This window comes from Aquila chrysaetos, chromosome 3 (genome assembly GCF_900496995.4).
Source record: "Aquila chrysaetos chrysaetos chromosome 3, bAquChr1.4, whole genome shotgun sequence".
Lineage (NCBI taxonomy): Eukaryota > Metazoa > Chordata > Aves > Accipitriformes > Accipitridae > Aquila > Aquila chrysaetos.
Genome location: NC_044006.1, coordinates 10,601,243 through 10,621,412, shown reverse-complemented (window position 1 = coordinate 10,621,412; position 20,170 = coordinate 10,601,243). Strand labels below are relative to the sequence as shown.

At 34.6% G+C, this 20,170-nt stretch overlaps 1 protein-coding gene across 6 annotated transcripts in view; it reads left to right on the top strand.

Moving 5' to 3' along the window:
• NCOA3 (nuclear receptor coactivator 3) overlaps positions 1-20,170 on the top strand; it is an 87,999-nt gene that overhangs the window by 56,708 nt on the left and 11,121 nt on the right. For 5 of the 6 annotated variants that reach the window (XM_030007839.2, XM_030007835.2, XM_030007838.2 and 2 more), the window contains 12 exons: positions 5,993-6,100; positions 7,781-7,953; positions 9,693-9,793; positions 10,798-10,972; positions 11,533-11,721; positions 11,976-12,077; positions 12,907-13,047; positions 14,290-14,437; positions 15,358-15,746; positions 16,017-16,897; positions 18,401-18,536; positions 19,683-19,871. In XM_030007839.2, coding sequence (XP_029863699.1) covers positions 6,003-6,100; positions 7,781-7,953; positions 9,693-9,793; positions 10,798-10,972; positions 11,533-11,721; positions 11,976-12,077; positions 12,907-13,047; positions 14,290-14,437; positions 15,358-15,746; positions 16,017-16,897; positions 18,401-18,536; positions 19,683-19,871 — 2,722 coding nt within the window. In that variant the 5' untranslated portion in view covers positions 5,993-6,002. Of the gene's footprint in view, positions 1-145; positions 348-5,992; positions 6,101-7,780; positions 7,954-9,692; positions 9,794-10,797; positions 10,973-11,532; positions 11,722-11,975; positions 12,078-12,906; positions 13,048-14,289; positions 14,438-15,357; positions 15,747-16,016; positions 16,898-18,400; positions 18,537-19,682; positions 19,872-20,170 lie in introns of all 6 variants that reach the window. The other variant, XM_041122171.1, reaches the window with a different exon arrangement.

The following is a 20,170-nucleotide window of genomic DNA, read 5'->3' as shown; positions in this document are numbered from 1 at the left end:
TTGTTAAATTAGTTTGGATATGTTTTAAATTAGTATTGTATAGTTGTGCTTTGTGGGTTTTGTTTTTGTGTGTGTGTGTGGCCAACTATTTCAGCTAAACAAATACAAAAACTAAATCTGAAGCATCTAATTGTTTATATTTTAGGGCCCCTGTTAGGACAAAACCTTCCCAGTTGCTGTGTCCTATTTGGTGAATAGGTCTTTCATCTACAACTACTGAGAACATGGACATGAGGGAATAATGCTTGAGTTGGAGAAGGAAGCCAGTGCATTGAAAGACAAACTAGCAGAAAGCAATCTAATAGATGTTGTTAAGGTAGTAGTTTTCCAATTTGTGTGAGGGTGAGGTGAGTAAGAGCAGGGAAGAAACTATCGTATCAAGCTGAAAACTTCCTGCTTACTGTGCTTAGTACTTCTTGATGTCCTTTTGACTTGAATGCTCTCTAGGAAATGGCTTTAGGAACCTTCCCGATTTCAAACATACTGTATTGTTGATATATGTATCCTTTTCTTGGTAGTCCAGGACAGGATTTCAGAAGATAATTTTTTTTTTTTTTTTTAATCCTGTCAAAATATTGAAACCCTGGCAGGTTGAAAAATGCTAGTCCAAAATGCTGATGATTTATTTAAATTCTATGTTTTTGTTTGGAAGGCTGTACATATATTGTTGCAATGGATGGATTAATAATTACTAGAACTTGTTTTACCTGTCACATGCAAAAATCAGTACCTTTTTAACAATCCATCTATGGTTTTCACTGAGAAATGAATCAACCTGACATGTGAAAAGTGTATAGTACATTGCAAAGGATGTAGACATGTGTACCTTATTAATAAGGACAAAAGTTTTTTCAATGCACTCACTGATGAACAAAAAGGTCTTTGTTATTTTTTGTTTTCTTGCTTCCCCTTTTTGATAAGTGAGAAAAATTTTGGAAAATTTAGGAAATTATCTGAAAAGATAAATCAATAGTAATGCAGAAACTAGTATTTAGTATTTGCAAATCATCATGAAAGTTTGGAACTTTTTCTCCAAGTATTGCTGCCTCTGGTTCCACTCCACTGGTGGCATTAGGAACGTCAGTGTATAGTGGTTTGGTACTACTACAACTGATGGAATTAAACAATGTCTTGCTTTGAAGACTTTGAACCATCTCTTACATCATCTTGGTCTTTCTCAAATTTGCTTTAACTATAAACTTCGGAGGGCTCTGGACATATTTACTTCCATTCCCCATTTCATACAAATGTATACCTTTCTAAATTATTTGGCAAGAGCTTGGGCTTTGTTTTTCCAAATAACTTTTGGAAAATCATATTGGACAGAATAAAGTGTGGCTTTTTGTCATCTGTTTTCAATAGCTAAATGGAGCATAGCATAAAGTGCTTTTATTTTATAAAATGTTCGATGAAAATGACAAAGTATTCCAATACAGTGGAGTAACATGGGCAGTTTAATTTAGAAATTAAAATTAGTTGCTGGTGCTGATGACATCAGACTAGAAAACATTTAAATATTATTATATACATAGGAATTATAGTTCATTAAGTACCTGGCTTTAAAATTTGGCAGTCACAGGAAATTTTCTCTATAAATTATATAAACTAGGAACAGATAAATTTTAGAAAAATATAGTTATTTATCACTGGATAGAAGTTATACTTAGCATTTCTTCATTCTTAGATGCAGTCAATCTGCTGTAGCTTCTTGCATTTTAAGCAAATACTTGCATACACATTTCATTAAAAAGTGCATTATAGTACGTATTGATAGCTCAAGTTCATAATACAGTCCCCCTGTTAGTTATCCTTCTGTGAAGTAGGTTTGCCATCCACTTTTTGAGCTTATACATGCAAGCAACTTTGAAGAAAAATAGCAGAACAATTGTCAGATTTTTCATGGAAGAGGTTGCTGTCATATCTGTATTTCCATTATTCTGAGTAAAAATAATATTCTATGACAAAAGATTATCATTCTGGTGTTTTGGGTAATTTATGCTTATCTAAAATTTAACATAGTTTCTTATATTTGCCTGGTTTTATGTAGTAACTGAGCTATTCATTGAGTCAAATTAAGCTAGCTTTTAGATTTATTTTAATTATGCAAATAATAGAAAGAATTTCACTGTGTAATTCTTTTCTTTAAAAAATGCTTCACTTAGGTAGGTAATATTGTGCAGTGTAACTAGCAGAGGAGTCTTTCTAGCCAGCATTATAGGATCAGGAGCCAGAAATAATGCTATTGCCTGTTAGCTGTGAAAGTAATTTTACAAAGATGGCTGTGTTAAACATTTTAGCTTTTAGTAGTAAAAATGCATAAAAGTTTTAACTTTTGAAAGCTGTGTTTTGGAGTTGTCTTTTGAAATAATGATTAACTTCAAGAAGATTCCTTAAAACCCCAAAATGTATTTCTTTTTGGGAAAACTTTTTAGCTCCTTAGAAATTATAGGTTCATATTCAATGAATAAATATAACACCTGGTACTTTTTAAGTGGTGATTTCTTTCATTATTAACTCACTGAGTAATAGCTTCTTTTGTGAATAATTCCTGTAGCAGGGAAATTAGCTTGACTTAACAATTTGTACTGTAAATCCATCTGTATTGGGAAGCAGCTTCTGTAATTTGCTTAGCTAAGCAGTTACAGAGTTGTTCTAGGCATTACATGCCTTCTCAGCTTGTAATGATACTCTTAGGGAAAGGAAAATACATGTGCAGGAACTCTGCAGCTTCAGGCCTGAATAAACTACCACAAGCTACTTGGGTGTAATAGTAGGGAAACAGCCTACATGAATTACCTAATTTTTCCTTCCTTCTCCAAGCTTCTATATTTAGGTACTGAAACGTTTTTTGAAATAGAAGAAGGGTTGTATTCTCTGATATGTATCATGTTTCAAATGCTGTAATCATGTAATAATTTTTGTTTTTCTATTTAATCATATTGTGAGTTGTCAGTACAGGTAGATGTTAAACCAGAAGTGACGTTTTCATTCTAATTCATTCAATGCAACCCTGTTACCTTCAAAATTACGTTCTGGTGAAATGTCTGTCCTAGCTCGTATTTTCAACTATTTAATGTATTTTAAATCTTTCCTCCTCTTAAATAGAATTTACTCTTGGCTTCTGACATACTTGCTGTGCCCACACCCTTCCTGACCTATCCTTAAGTCTTATATTTTAGGCTCTTCCCTTCTCTTTCCACAGTAGCTCTTAACCCTGCAGCTCTATACTCTGCCTGTGAATGCAGTTACAGGGAGGGAAGCTCCAATCCTGGAGTGTGTGCGTGTGTCACCTACAGAATGACTCTCAGGATTCAGCCTTTGCTGTGAGGTCTGTAGGCATAAGACCTTATGAGTCATATGTTCTACTGAGTGTCAGCTTCAGATAATCAACTGCTTTTTGCATGATCATAGCCTGTTTCTATAATCTGTTTTTGAAACTACTTACTTATTCAGATGAGTAGTTTTTCATTCAGCTGCTTAATTAAAGAAAATATTATCTCTGCGGTTGTTCAGTGCTATACTGTCATCTCGTGGTGTAACAGTATATTTTTCTTGAACTTCACATAAGGTGGGCCACTATAAATGTATTTGAGAGGTTTTTGCCCTGGAGGAATATAGATTGAATAAAAGTCTTCAGGCTTGCTCTTCCATCTTTCTGTATATTGGGCTTTGTCTTATTCATCTCAGTTTTATATCAAATATTTAGATGTAAAACCAACTTCTTATATATGCAGTCCACGACCATAGTTATAGTTAGGCATCTTTTGTAATTGTTTATTTCAAATGCAAGATTATGTTTTACTGTTACTTTTAATTTTATTGTAAAGTACAAAGTATATTATCTTTCCTCTCCTAATGCCTATCAATTGGGATGAGGATTGGTTACGAACACAACTTTGTTAAGCATTGTAACATTTGCTTAATTGCAAAGAGAACTTGTGCTTTAAAGAGATGCCATTTTACTTCTGAGCTTTGTACACGTGCCAGAGTAATCCAGTGTCTGCTCCTCAGTGCAGCCAGCAGTCCTGTCCTGTCTAGGTTTCAAAGGTTTGCACTGCTGTAAGAATGTCCTTTTAAATTCTCCACCCATAGCTAATATCCTGCAACAACAGGATCAGCTATTGCAAGCAACCCCCATACTACTTCATGCAAATATGTTCTTGTGTGTCTTTGCCCTTTCAGTTTAGACTTTAGAAAGAACTAGAATAGTAGTATTTTTTTTTTTTTTTTTTGCCTCAAAAAGCCAGTAAGCAAAAAATCCAATCGGTCAAGGTTAGTGCATCAGAAATAATACACACACTTTTTTTTCTTTAGATATCTTGTCCTAGAAACAGTTAGTTGACTAGGTGCCTTTCTAATGGGTTGGTTTTCTTTGCTGCAAGCGTACACCCCTGGTTTGTGTTTAGGTAACAAGGGCGCCCAGATCCTGTTCTACAGAGATGCTTCAAGTCAGTTGGCTACCAGCCCCTGATACCTTAACGTAAACTTCATTTAGATGAAAGCGTGTCTATCAGTTCCTTGTCCTTGTGATATGTCATCACTGACTCCTAGAGATTTGGTCATCCTAAGCCATTTTTTTTTAATAACTGTAGTAATGGTGGGTTTTGCTTGTGGAGATCCTCAAAGAACTTTTTTTCCTGAAAGTTTTATTAGTGCCTGGGTTATATGTTATGGAAGGTTTCTCTCCAACTAACAAGTATAACTGTCTTACCTAAATAAATGTTTAAGACCAGTTACTGCTCTTGCTATATGGGGTAAAGAGCTGCAGTCTGAACCAGATTGCAGTAAGTTAAATTCACATTTAATTTAGAAATTTCTGTAAAAAGGATAAAATAATGCTAAACTTCGAACTGCCCGGTTGTGTCTTGTTGTCATTTTGGTACAAAAACCCAAATACAAATTATTAGATTATTTTATAGTTCTAATTATGTTCTAAAATACTCTGGCTAGGTAAATAGCATAGATCCATTTAAAAGTTTTTTTCTTCCCTCAGCATGTCATTGATTATAGCATAGCAGGATCTGGTATAGGTGTCTTCTCTCCTCTGTGACTGTTTTCCTTTTTCCTCTTGGGAATGAGGGGAGATGAGTGTCATGGATATATAATGTCCCAGGCTTGATTAATATAACTAGACTTCAACAAAAGCAACATATTATTTTATTGAGGTATGGCCCAATCTTTGCAGCAGAAGCAATAGAGTTGAAAGAGTTCTGAAGTCTTTGCTTGCCTTGTCCTCAAAGTTTTAGAAAACTGTATTCATTTTAGGAGGTTTAGCAAGAGACATGAAGTTAAGACTATAGTAACCTGCTGATTTAGAGATGGTAATAGTAATCTGTTGGCTTTATACCGAGCCAGGTGTGAAACTCTCATTTAAGCCCACTGATTTACTCTTAAGGATGACAGTTATTTGTGGTTGCAGTGGTTAGATTACATGAAGAGAAGAAAGGAGCATACAGAAAAGGAAATTTTATTCAACATTTCTGTATTTTCAGTGTTCTGGTCACCTGTTCTTCACTGCCTCAGAGTATCGCTTGCCTTTTTCTTTAATGGTATCTAACTTTATCCTTAGTATTTAACTACATTTTGGCATAACATATTAATTTGCCACTTTCTTTTCACGTTATCTAAACATACATTAGAACATTGAGAATCTTTTTATTTTCAGACAAATTGGAGCTATACAGTGGCCCCAGTACTATGGTGCAAAATTTTAAACAACTCTGAATCATATTAAATGCATTTTTTACATTTATATTTGCTTACATTGATATAAAGCTTTGTAAACCTCTGTTTTGGCAAAATAAAAAATAGATTTTTAAGAAAATGGTAACCAAATATTTTTTTTTAATGGTAAAAAGGTATATGGATTTCCAGTAAAAATACTCATAAATCTAAATCTGGTAAAAATAAATAACTTTTCTGTATAAATCCTCTGTGTTTTGAATTATTATTTTGAGAGGTTCATTCACAATTCTTATTTTATTGCTTTTAGTTGCTGATGCATGGTCAAGATGAGTGGATTAGGAGAAAACTCCTTGGATAGCTTGACCAATGAGTCAAGGAAACGCAAGCCATTGCCCTGTGATACACCAGGTGCAAGGTAGGTTTATATAGACCTTTCTCTTTTTTTTTAAATAAGGTTTTAAAAAATATTTTTCAAGTTTTCATTGCAATTTAGAGTAAGTTCTAACTAATCATTTTGTTCAGTTGAAAAATACTCTAGGCCAGCTTCTGTTGTGAAGATACATGACTTTACTATTATGTGTAGATATGCCAAAGCTGATGAACTATGCACTATAATTAGACTCTCGCAGAAATCTTAATAGAGTGAAGCTGTGATTGCAAGGCAAAAGAAGAAAAACTTCTGGCTTCACAGAAATTTCAAAGGCAGCATCTTCTATCTGGTAATTGATTTGACAGGCTTCATTTCAGGTGGTCACGGTCAGCACAGAATACTGCAATAGGTTGAGCATTTTTTTGTTGACTTCCGTTTCTTCAGACTAGTTTGCAAGTTCATCTCAAATTTTGGCATTCTATGCTGTCTTCCTGCCCCTCACTCAACTCTGTCAGAGATCGTTATCTGAGGGACTCAGTTTTCTGTACCCCTCCAACCTCATTGCTTTCCACCACATGCTAAGTGTTCTGTGTTCTCCTTTCATGTTCTTGTTCCCACAGAGTATTAACCTTTATTAAATTTGTATTCAGTTTCACCAAAATAGCAGGTGTCGTGTGCTCATATTTCTCCCTTTTATGTACATCCCCACTGTCCCATGCTAATTACTTCCATCATGCAACACATTGTGTTTGAGATCCTCAGATTCTCCCACCGTATCCCAGTGTCTCTTTGTGAAGTGTCCTCCATTTCAATTTCTCTTTCCCTTCCTCCAGTGTCTGTCTGTCTATTCAAGAATTCTGTTTTTCATTTTGTCACCCTTCATTAGCTTTCTTTATCTTTCAAGCCCCTGCGTTGTAATGTATTTGTTTTCTCCAATATTTGTCCATGCATACTCTCCTAACTCTTTTGCTTGATTTCTTCTCAAAGAATATTCATTCTCTTTTCATTCCCTCAGTGTGCTCATTCTTGTCCCTTCCCTTTCTCCCGAGTCCTTCTTTTCCTACACTTGGCATACTCTGTGTATGACACTGTTCCCTCTGTTGATTTAGGCTGTAGATAGTGTCTTTACTCAGCACATTAATCTATGTAGGAAAAGGAATTTCAGAGAGAGACTTCATCCAGCAACATTAGGTTGTCTGGGATTCTGCTTTTCTTGGATGTTGAGATGGCATTTTTGTCCTGATGCCTAGAAATTTCTGAGGTATCCCCCTCCTGTAGTCATCTTGTTACAAGCAAACCAAAGGGATTTCATAGAATGATAAAATTCTATTTTATTTGTCTAATAAATTATAAACAAATCTGAAGTAACTTATAATGTTAAAATATACTTTCTGTATGAGTGTTACAATTTTATAACAGGCAATTGCTATTGTCATGAAATTTGACATTAATCACAGGAGGATTTTTTTGATGAATAGCTTTCTCATATCCTCTTAAGATAAACCTGTACTTAAAATTCTTAAAAAAAATGACAAAAAACCAAACCAAACAACAATGTAACAAAACACCCCCGCTCCCCCTTCAGATTTATGTTTGCTGGAAGAATAACTACTACCTAGGTTTAATAGGTAGGTATTACATGAAGTACATTAAAGTTCACAGATTGAGCACAGCTTTTGTATATGATGGTGTGTAAGTATATGAAATCATGTTTTTGGTTCCTAGTCTGACCTGCAGTGGTGAGAAGCGTCGGCGAGAGCAGGAAAGCAAATACATTGAAGAACTGGCTGAGTTGATATCTGCTAATCTGAGCGACATTGACAATTTCAATGTCAAACCAGACAAATGTGCTATTTTAAAAGAAACTGTGAGACAGATTCGACAGATAAAAGAGCAAGGTACAGTTCCCCGCTAAGCCAAAATAAATAATTTAATTTTTCTTGTGATTCCTTTTCCAAAGCAGTAGTTACTTGGGAATTTGAGTAGTGTTTTTCACAGTAGCATGTAACTGAGAAAGTCTTCAAACTTTGACTTGAACCAAACCTTTAATATGCCTTAAATAATTTTCTGTTTAAAAGTAAGCAAGTATTTACCATTACTTTTTATTGGGAATCAGGGCTTTAAAACTTTGTATGGCCTTTCTTATCAGTTTCCTGAAAATACTAGGAAAGCTTAAGCTAGTCCGCAGACAAGCTAAAACCAGATGGTATTGTACCATCTGCTGGTACAATACACCAAATACCCTTTGGTATGAAGAATACATACTGTTGTCTTTCACTTCAAGGAACTTCATGCTTAAAGGGAGTTTAATGCTTTGAAATGAATTTCTTAAAAAATACCTGGTTTCTTATGGGGCACACCTCCAATCAGATATATTGATTTTTATTTTTTCCTCTTATGTTTTTATGGACTTTCCTTTGTTTTCTTGTGCTGTTTAAGACATGCTTCCTAAATGGTTAAGTATGTGATTCCAGTATATTTAAAATACATTTAGCTTGAGATCAAATAATTAAATAGTGCAGTTGGCTGTACTCAGGATATAGTCAAGTCAACAAGGAGAAAATAGCAATGCATCAGATCTTGGTAATTTTTGTCAGCTAGTGTAAACCTAAGTGGTATAATAATATTTTTTTTTAATGGTAAGGTATATGCAAAACCTGTTTTTGAAATGTATAATGAGGGGGGTGTGTGTGTATATATATATATATTTTTTTTTTTTTTTAACACCACCCCACCCCCACCTCCACCCCCAATGACCATAGCCTGCCAAGTGTACGTATTTCCTTTGGGCAGTAAAGTATTAAAAAAATCAAGTGCGCTATGGTGTATATGTTACCTGTCATGGTAAATTGGCACATCTTTTGAAAACTTATTAAAACAATTCTAAAACTTAATTTTAACTTCTGTTTTTAAGGTTTTTCTAGTGTAATCTAGTGTATTCTAATGTAATAATTCTGTTTCATTACAGAGTTGAGTATGTGAGAATATTCCCGTAGGATGTTGTACTCCTCTTGTGGTCTGCTTAGCCAGCCAGCAAGTACCACCGAACAAAGCTTACCATTTGTTTTCTGTAATTCTGCTGCCTGGTGGGGATTCCCATTCCACCTTTCCCTGCAATCAATTTATTTAGGATATTTTGATTCTTAAATGTGATTTTATTATATACACACACACTTACGTATACATAGACACACGCATATGTTAACATGAGCCAAAGCATTTTTGTAGAACAATGGTGATGGCATCTGAAGACTGTGACCAATGATGATGAGATGATAAAAATAAAATCACAAGGAAGAGATATGTATAATGAGTGTGTTTAATGGCCATTGAAAGATTCAGCAGGCATTGATCAGACAGATGATCCCAAAAGCATCAGAAGAAATAGTGTTCACAAAAAAAGTTTATCTTGTCAACTTTGTCGAGTCAATTTATGTGAGCAAAGAGTTTGGCATTACATAGCCATGACTTTTTTTTCTAGTCTTAAGCAACTAACAAAGTATGAGACCTCCTTTCTCATGCGTGCTTTTTTTTTTTTTGTCTTTATTCACAAGCTTCCTAGAATCTGGCTTGTAATATTAAAATGTAGTCTTCATGTGAAATGTTGCTTTACTGAAATGTATCTTTTGGGTTTCAGGAAAAGCAGTTGCTAATGATGATGATGTTCAGAAAGCTGATGTATCTTCTACAGGTCAAGGAGTTATTGATAAAGATTCATTGGGACCTCTTTTATTACAGGCAAGTACAAATTAGGCCCTAGTAAATCCCTATGGAAACAAATATTTAAGGCAGATGAAAATATTACAATAAAGCCTGCAATCCTATAGTAATAAAAACTATGCAAGAACTATACAGAACTATGTTTGAAAGGGTCAGGAATAAAATCTATCACGTTTTCTTAATATTGCCGGAATTCTCTTTAGAAGGAAAGAAAAGAATAGCATTTGGCTTTTTCTCATATTCTTGCGCTTTACTTTCTCCAGCAGTCATTAGCAAATTACTACTAAAGCAGTGCTTAGTAATACGAGGAATAGTTTGCTTTTTTTAGGGGATAGGCCTTAAAATAAATGGATGAGGTTTTGCAAAGACTAGAGGTCTGTGATGTGTATTGGGGTTTGTGTTTCTAAATTCTGAAGCATTTTAAACAAATGTTGCCATCAAGTAAAACAACCTAAGAATAATTGTAAAAAATGGTACATAGCAGATACCTTTTCTTTATGCCTACAAATTAATCCCATATTTACAAGTCCATTAAAAAGTACTTTTGAAACTGAATTGTTTTACATAGATACTGAAATTTTCTTTCAGTTAAGAAAATACAGTATTTTAAGATACAGATAGACCCTTCTCTCTTATCTGGTCACTCACTGGTGGAAATGTTTTCATGTTCATGACTTGGTACTTGTTTCTACTGAATTTCTCCTTGTTTCAGTTTGCCATCTATTGAAATAATGTTACAAATTCATTATCTTGTGTTCAAATAAAGCAAGAATGAAACATGCTGGTTATCACTGTGAAAGAGCTCAATAGAATAACAAATGAACAGATTAATTTTTAATATTGAAGTTGTTCCTTACCAGATAAAAATTTCCTCAGAGAAAAATTTAGAACTTCATCTCTACCCTTGAGAAGAAATGCATGTATTGTAACTTGACATTTATCACCCACATAGTTTTTAAACTAAATTATGTTCAGAATTAGGTTGTGTGTCTTATATGTTATGCTGTCATGTTAATATTTAGGCATTGGACGGTTTCCTGTTCGTTGTAAATCGAGATGGGAACATAGTATTTGTGTCAGAAAATGTCACACAGTATCTGCAATATAAACAAGAAGATTTGGTTAATACGAGTGTCTACGGTATCTTGCATGAAGAAGACCGGAAGGACTTTCTTAAAAACTTACCTAAATCTTCAGGTAATTAAAGTTGACTTACTACACTGTTACTAGGCTATTTGAAAACAGTTAGAGAAGAAAAAAACAACTTGTAATGGATAACCTTTCAAAACAAATAACATGTACAAAGAATATTTGACTCCAAAAATACATTCATTTTGAAAAATATTACTGAGTTCTTACTAAAGCATACCACCAGAAATAAATGTGCTGGAAATTCACACTGTACTTTAGCCTTTGCAATTTGTTTACCTGTAACTTAAAACAAGGATACTAAAAGAACACATTTCCTAATGCCACAAGAGCAGCTGAGGGAAGTGCTTGTTCTTTAAATACGTGAATGACTTTTCAGCTCTTCTTCAAGTGACTGAAAGTGTCATGTAAGGGAAAGAGGTTTTTGTATTTGATTCTCAATACTACTTTTTTATACCAAGGTATAAAACTGATGGTATATTGAGAAAGCATCTTAAAATATTCTTTAATCTCTCTAACCTAGGAACAAGGTATCTAAATTAAGAAAAATAAGTTATGAATTGATTTTATCTGAAAATCTTTATAAATTCTTACTGTGTTCTTTTAAGTTAATGGAGTTGCTTGGACCAGTGAAACACCTAGACAGAAGAGTCATACATTCAATTGCCGGATGATGGTGAAAACCTCTCATGATCTTTTGGAAGATGTAGGCAGCCACCAGGATATACGTCAAAGATATGAAACAATGCAGTGCTTTGCTTTATCTCAGCCAAGAGCTATGATGGAAGAGGGGGAAGGTAGGAAATTTTGTGGAATTACTGTGCACAAAAGAAATCTCTGAGTTAAGGTTTTTGGTATTCGGTACATGTTATGAAATCTGTAGCTTCTGCAATCCATTTTTAAGTAAGTTGGAACAGAATGCAAAATCTTCAATTCTTATTGTCTATACTTCCATTTTAACAATGAAAGGCACTTCAGCTATTTTATTAGATGCTTTAATAGAATAGAACAGGAGAGAAATGAAAGAAGAAACATTCTTTTTTAAATACAGATTTGCAGTCCTGTATGATTTGTGTGGCACGTCGTATCACAACTGCAGAAAGGGTATTTCCAACAAATCCAGAGAGCTTTATTACAAGACATGATCTTTCAGGTGAGAAATGTACCCAAGATGAAGGTATGAAGGTATCTTTTTTGTCTGTGTGCTCTTGTTTTAAATAAATCAAGTATGTAAATAAATTGTGTGTCTGTAGTGACTAACAGAATTCATACTGAGAATTCCCAACTGTTTTTTGCAATATATTGTTGTTGGCAGTGGGGTATAGTAACAACTGTGGGATGCATTTTCTGTCTCTATGCTAGTATGCTATTGTTTGGCAGCTTGATATAAAGCATTACTTGTGTTTTAACTTGGCAGCATTTCAAATGGTTGTCATTGTGCTTTCCTTTACACGTAAGAAATACTTTAAATCATAACTGAATCTAATGAAAGTTCTTTAGAATGCTTGCATTTTTATACAGTATGTGAGCTAATGTTTAAAGTGTTTTATGCTGTTTAAATTGAAATACTTATATAATCTAGATGGGGCTTTTTCAGATGCCAGTTAGTGTTTATGATGTTCATTTGTGGATGTAGTTGGTCAGTATTTTTGAAAATTTTACTGTGTATGCATCCTTTGGGTGCCTGTAACCAGAGACTAAAGTCACCATTTTCTAAAGCTCTAGCATTAACCTGTGGGTACTTAACTTCCTCTTATTCACTTATCTAAATCCCTTTGAATATTGATGTTTTAACAAGCAGCATCATGTTCTCATATGGCAGATAATTCATAAATGTAACTCCTGCATACTCAAAGTTTGGTGTTACGCTGATGAACAATTAAAATGGTGATATAGGAGCCTTCTGAAATGTACCATGTTTATACAAAAGGATTGGCATAGTCATAAAGAGTTTAACTTGTGTATTTTCTTTCCTGTTACAGGCAAACTTGTCAACATCGATACAAACTCATTACGGTCTTCCATGAGACCTGGCTTTGAAGATATAATTCGTCGGTGTATTCAGAGGTTCTTATGCCATAATGATGGACAGTCATGGTCAAACAAACGCCACTATCATGAAGGTAAAAATCTGTTTGCAATGTTTGGTCGTACTGCTTCTTCTAGTGGCTGTGGTTTTTTCTGAAAAATAAAAATGCTAAATTCTGCTGTGCTCTTTTTTTTTTTTTTTTTTTTCCATATTTTTTGTTAGTGTTAATTGCTGTGACTCATATTTACAAGCTGAAGGAGGATGACCTCTTGAGAAACAGGAATTCTGATGGAAGTTATTTTGTTTTTCTAATGTGTCTGTTTTGATAATTTTCATGGAAGATATCAGATACATGATCTAGGAGCCTGAAATAAGCTGTTTTTCCACAGATGGATATAGCAATGACAGTGACAGCTATATTTCTGTAATAACATGTAATCCTTAATTATCATTAGCTTGTTATTTTTGTTTAACATTAGTTTGACTTTCTTTTAATTTTAATTAATCCTTTCTTTTGTTAAAGGATAGTTCACAAAAAGTGGTAACAGTTGTGTTGATGCCTTTTTCTTATTCAAGACGCAAGGTTTCAAAATAGTTTGTGTTCCTGTGTTACGTATTTTGTAATGCTAATTTGATAACCTTGATAGAGAAAGTGAAGTACAGTCACTGTCTTCAGTGAGAAAGATGACATTTTCTAAGTTTTCTGAACTCTAGCCTTTTTGAAGGATTCACAAAGGAATTCAGGTGGAGAGGATATTAAATAAAGAGACACTCCTACTGGCAGAAAATTGAGTTTCTATTCCATTGGAAGTTCTTCAACTTAACTAATTCAATAAATCCTAAATTAAAAAGAAATTTGGAGCTCAGATTAACAGCAATGGTTTCCACAATTTTTTTGATTGAAATAAAACTTTTTAACTTAAAAATACTTCACCTGAAGGCTTCTAAGTTTCATTTCTATTCCATATTAATTACTTGTATATTTTAGTGCAATTAATATTTAAGTGTTCATTAGTTGTTCTCCCCAAGGAGAAGCCATGGAAGCCTACTAACCCAGCCTTAGAAGTCTGTTAACAAATGTAGAACTTTGCCAGCTGTACATGGTGAGCACAAAATACTGCAGCATCAAAATAATCTTGTTTGCTTTTATCTTCCCTCTACTAATTTAGGAGAAAATGTGGAATACTTCCTTTTTCTGAATATCTATCTTGGGTGTGTCATTTATTTATTTATTTTAAAGTCTTCAGCAAATGAAGGGTGTTAAGAATCTGTAGAGTGCATATTAGTAATTCTTGGGTTTTAAAATATGAACTATATTTGTGTATTTCCTTTACAGCTTATACACAAGGTCATGCTGAAACACCATTGTATCGGTTTTCTTTAGCGGATGGTACTATAGTGACAGCGCAAACAAAGAGTAAACTATTTCGAAATCCTGTAACTAATGACCGCCATGGATTTGTCTCTACCCACTTTCTTCAAAGGTGAAATCAGTGGTATCTGTTTGTCATTTAAGTGTCATAGCTTTTAAGAATATATCTGACCTTGAAGATACCTGAAAAAAATAGTATACCAAAATATTTTATCTGATTAAAACTCAAACAGAGGGGGAGTGAGTTGGAAAGCAGAGTTGTGCAGCATACAGATAAATGTGTCAACCTAACACTGACACTTCCAACTTAACTGTGTGGCAGAATGACAATCACAGTCAAAAGGGAGGTTTATCCTCACTACCTGCATGGAGCTTGTATTATGCATTCATTATTCTTTTGGGTTAACATTTATAATGATGAAACACTGAAAATAGAAATGCTCAGTTACATGCTGTATCTTACTCTTTTTAATTGCAGACCAATTAAAAAGACAACAAACCCCCCTCAGATGCATCATTGATGACTCAAAGTTAAATGTACCTTAAATAGCACTTCCTGTGACCTGTTCTTGTTGATTGCAAGAATAATTGAAATGCCACTCTGGAGGGAATCTGTCTGCTTCTGGCATTAAAGTGCCTGCAGATGCTGAAAAATGAGTAGCTGAGATTGTTCAAGGCATCATTAGTGTGCACAGTAGAATGGTGTCATGCATTGACTCAGGAAGGGAGTAGAAGAAGGAAGATGTTTAAACTGATAAATCTGACTAATGACTGTTGATGAAAGCCTTTTGAAGGGGTGATACTGTATGTGCTTATAACTCAAATCACCTAAAGGACCAACCACTTCTATAATGAATAGATGAGTGGCATGGCTTAGTTCTGCTTTTGTGGAAGCTTGAATTCTCACTGGTATTTTTGAAAAAATATTTGGAAAATTATTTAATAATGTTATTCTGTTTTTGTAGCACTTGATTCCAAATAAGGTTTTAATTTGTTTTCTTGGGATTTCTGGGGATGTTGTTGAACTTACAGAGAACAAAATGGATATCGGCCAAATCCTAATTCAGTTGGGCAAAACATCAGAACACCTGTGGCTGGAAACACAAATTCTGTTGGTGGTCTTATGAACATGTCACCTGGTCAAGGCATGCCAATGCAGAACAGGAGCTATGGTATGGGAGATCCCAATGCAGTGGGTCAGCTCAGCAGCACTCGATTTGGAGGCCCTGGTAGTATGGGACCAGTGAACTCTGGATCCGGAATGCAGTCCTCTGCTTACCAGAACAACAGTTATGGGTTAAATATAAGTAGCCCACCACATGGCAGTCCTGGTTTAACTTCTAACCAACAGAATCTAATGATATCTCCTAGGAATCGAGGGAGTCCAAAAATGAGTTCACACCAGTTTTCTCCAGTTACAGGTATTTTATTTTTGCTATAAGCTCTTTTTTTTTTTTTTTTTTTTTTTTTTAAAGCCATCTTTTCTCACTTCTATCTGAATTCCATCTTTCATCCTTTTTAACAGTTCTATATGACCTTGTATGTGTTACTTAAATATAGTATACCTAATTTCATGGAAAAAAAAAAATTAATATAATTAACTCATTGTGGCAGTCACACATAATCCAAAGGAAAAGTAGATACAGACAGTACTGTAGTCTAATAAGTTTGATCTCTCTCATGTGATACAGGTATGCACTCTCCAATGGGATCTGCCAGCAACACCAGCAACAGCACTTTCTCTAGCAGTTCTCTTAGTGCTCTTCAAGCCATTAGTGAGGGTGTTGGAACTTCCCTTTTATCAACACTTTCTTCACCGGGTCCAAAATTGGATAATTCCCCAAACATGAGCATAGCTCAGCAAAGTAAAACGAGTACCCAGGACTCCAAAAGCCCTTCTGGTTTGTATTGTGAACAAAACCAAGTGGAAAGTTCCATCTGCCAGTCAAACAGCAGGGATCTCCTTAGTGAAAAAGATAGTAAAGAGGGAAATCTGGAGGCATCTGAAAGTCAGAGAGCACCATCTGAAAGCAAAGGGCATAAAAAACTGCTTCAGCTACTCACATGCTCCTCGGATGAAAGGGGACATTCTACAGCATCAAACTCACCTTTAGACTCAAATTGTAAAGAATCTTCTACCAATGTTACCAGTCCTTCAGGAGTTTCCTCATCAACATCTGGAGGGGTATCTTCTTCCTCAAACATGCATGGGTCACTCCTGCAAGAGAAGCATAGGATTTTACATAAATTGTTGCAGAATGGTAATTCTCCTGCAGAGGTAGCCAAGATCACAGCTGAAGCTACTGGTAAAGACACGTATCATGATGCTAGTAATACAACGCCCTGTGCAGAAGGCACTGTCAAACAGGAACAGCTGAGCCCAAAGAAGAAGGAAAACAATGCTTTACTAAGATATCTGTTAGATAAAGATGATGTTAAGGACCCGCTGTCCAAAGAGCTGAAGCCTAAAGTAGAAAGTGTGGATAGTAAAATGGGACAATGCAGTAGTTCTACAATTCCTACTTCTAGTCAAGAAAAAGAGATGAAAATAAAAACGGAACCAGCAGAAGAGGTACAGTATAATGTAAAATGATGGTAGTGAACAAACCAATGTTTTCTTATTACAGTGAATGGCTAAATACAGAACAGTCTTTTTAGTATGCATGTGTAAACATTTCTAAGAAAGCTCTGTGTAAATGGTGTGAAACTATATGCTCAAGTATTATTGTAACTGAAAAAGCACAAACAAAGAGAACTACAGGATATGTATATAACCAAATGTGCTGTACTGAAGTCTTAGACTAATGTTAACTTTAAGGTATGGTACGATTAAGGTAGCGCATATTTACGAATTATTCCTTCAAATCAGATCTTTAACATCTGCTATTTCACATAGCACATGTTTATTTTTATGGCTTATTAGGAAGTGGAGCTGTAACTGCCTCTGTAATAAGTTGGCAATACAATAGCAAAAGGTAAAACATGATTTCATTTTGAAAATATAAACAATACTCAACAATGTGTAATACTTAAAATAGCTATAGATTGGTTTCGTTTCATTCATTGGTTTTCGCACTCTTTTTTTTCCTTCAATGAGGGAAAATGTTGTTCCAAATACACATATATTCAGCATTCAAATAAATATATGTATATTTATTTGTTTCACTGTTTCTAGAGTTGAAATTCCAAGAAATGTCATGATATAGCAAACTATATCACCATGGAACAACTCTCCTGAAAGCAGCAGTAGATAATATTCCTTTTGTATTTAGTTCCTAAGTCACATTTGGAACTGCTTCAAAGTAAATAATACTGGTCAGTATGGCAGAGTTTACTGAAAACATGTTGATATCTTAGAACTTGGATTTCCCAAGTCAGTAATAACTATGTAAATAAAAAATTGCTGCACAATTTTTATATTTGCTAACGGCAGACTATAAATGAAACACCTTGTAATATTTTTTTGAGTACCACTTACGGAAAAGTCACTAAAACTGTGTAATAGTACCCAATGTGTTGTTTCAGTACTTGCTCCTGAGATCTAATTAACATAATCAGAGATATGAATTCACTATATATGCAATTCTTTTTCTGTTAAAACTGCATCTGATTTAAAGACACCTTTTTAAAGAAGGTTAGGGCTCTAATTGACCAGAAAAATCTGTGGATGCTTTTCATGGATTGTTGTGTTTACCAGTGATCAAATTAGGCATTTCACGTATGACACATTATTTATCACTGAATGGTGCACATTCTTGGCGTTGTTTGCTCTCATTAGTGTGTTTATCTTTGTGATGACTGAAATGTTTATATTCAAAGGTGCTTTTCATTTTATTTATGTGTACTTCCAGTTTCTCCTAATCCTCAAAATTAGCCAAGCAAAATACTCTAAAAAAATGTAGCTAAACGATATCTGAAGTTCTTTGGAAATTGAGAGATAGCCCAAGGTACTGTCAGTGAACTAAAACATTTGTCTCCCAATTATATCTTTTAAGATTAGCGAGGAGCTAAATGAAAGCTGAAGGATAGCCATATGACAGTAAATAACCTTGGTATTTTACTGCATCTTTTTCAGATGAGTGGAGACTTGGATAATTTGGATGCAATTCTAGGTGATCTGAGTAGTTCAGAGTTTTACAATAATGCTATGTCTGCAAATGGAAATAACCTTGGAACAAAGCAAGCATTATTTCAAGGAAACGCCCTATTGGGTAAGGAATTTCATCTAATATCACTTTGGTTTTAAAACTAGGTTTTTATTCTTACCTGATGTAAACATAATGCATCCTCAAATCCTTAGAGAATACTTTCTTTACCTCCTATATCTTCAAGGACAAATGTAATGCAAAATGGCTAATTATGCTTTCATAGACTATTATGTACGCTATTAGCTGTCTTGACAGCACTCATCTACTATATACACAATGAATAACGTTAACTTCAGTTCCTTATTTTATGGTTTCTTCTGGATTTGTCTAACGCAGATTTCTCAGAGACAAGACATCAGGAAAAATGTTTTGTGAGTTGTAAATTAAAATTGACAATTTTTGTTCCTTACAGATGACTAGGGAAATAATATGGGATCGGTGGCAAGCTTTTGATTTCTCACTTATTCTATGCGAAAACGTCTTGTGGCCTGCAAATTCTAATCAGTACTCCTCCTCAACATTGAAAGGAATGCCCTTCCTTAGTAGGAGGCTGAGTAGGAGGGAAAGATAACCCTGCTAATAGACCAGCGTCATTGCAGTTGTCACTTCCTTTTATAACGTTGGTCATCTCTTGATTACATAGGGCAATAGATTGCTGAGGTAACCTAAGGAGGTGACACGTGGATCATGAAAAATGTAAAAACAGGTACAAGAACATGTAAGGCCACTGACACTATTGGCTGTGGAGCACAGTGTTTTCTGGTTAATTAGTCCATGCAGTAGTACACTGTGCTTAGGAGCACACTGTGTCTGGATTCAACCTGTTCCAAACAGAACCATTTGACTTGTTTCTGTCTCCATGTCAGAGTTATCCAAAGGCTGGGCAGTCTACTTGCATATATCAAGGAGTCTGTAATACTAGTATGTTTCAAAATGTTAGAAACATAGTTCATTACAGAACTTAAATTAAAATGAACCTTTTTATGTCTAGGGCCAAAGGGAACTGCATTTGGCTTTTCCTGTAAAAGGTCCTAACTATGTACTCAAAATGGGATTTGTGTAGTGAGAACATAAGCAAAATAACTGTTCTTGGCTTGTTTAAGGCCAAGTGTATGTGCCCATAAATAGATCAGACTTACTTATTTAAGTCATTAATGGTACTTTCTATGTAAAACGTACAGTTGCATGCATCTTTTAATTCTTTAACAGGTATGAGGAATCCCCAGTCTGTGCAGACTACCCGCCCACCTTTCAACAGAGCCATGTCTTTAGACAGCCCTGTGGGCTCAAGTGCTCCAGTGAGGAATGTCAATGCGTTCACCATGTTACAAAAGCAAAACTTGATGGGTGGAAGTCCAAGAATGCTTGAAAACCAGGAAAATTTTGGAGCAAATCTGGGTTTGTTGATTGTATACAAATAGATCTCACTGTAAAAGAAAAAGCTTTTATGTAAAAAAGGTTGCAAGCTTATAGTATGAATTTTGTTTAGACGAAACTTTAACGTTAATGAATATTAATTTTACCATCAGCATATAAATACTTTTAAATTATTATCCCTAGCTAAAATTACTAGAACATAACTGTTTACTGTCTGTGTATTATTACCAGTACTTTACTTTTGTTTAGTAATTAAAGTTATTTTTTACTGTTTCAAGTTTTGAATTTAACATATGTTTTTGATATACAGAAGCAAGAAT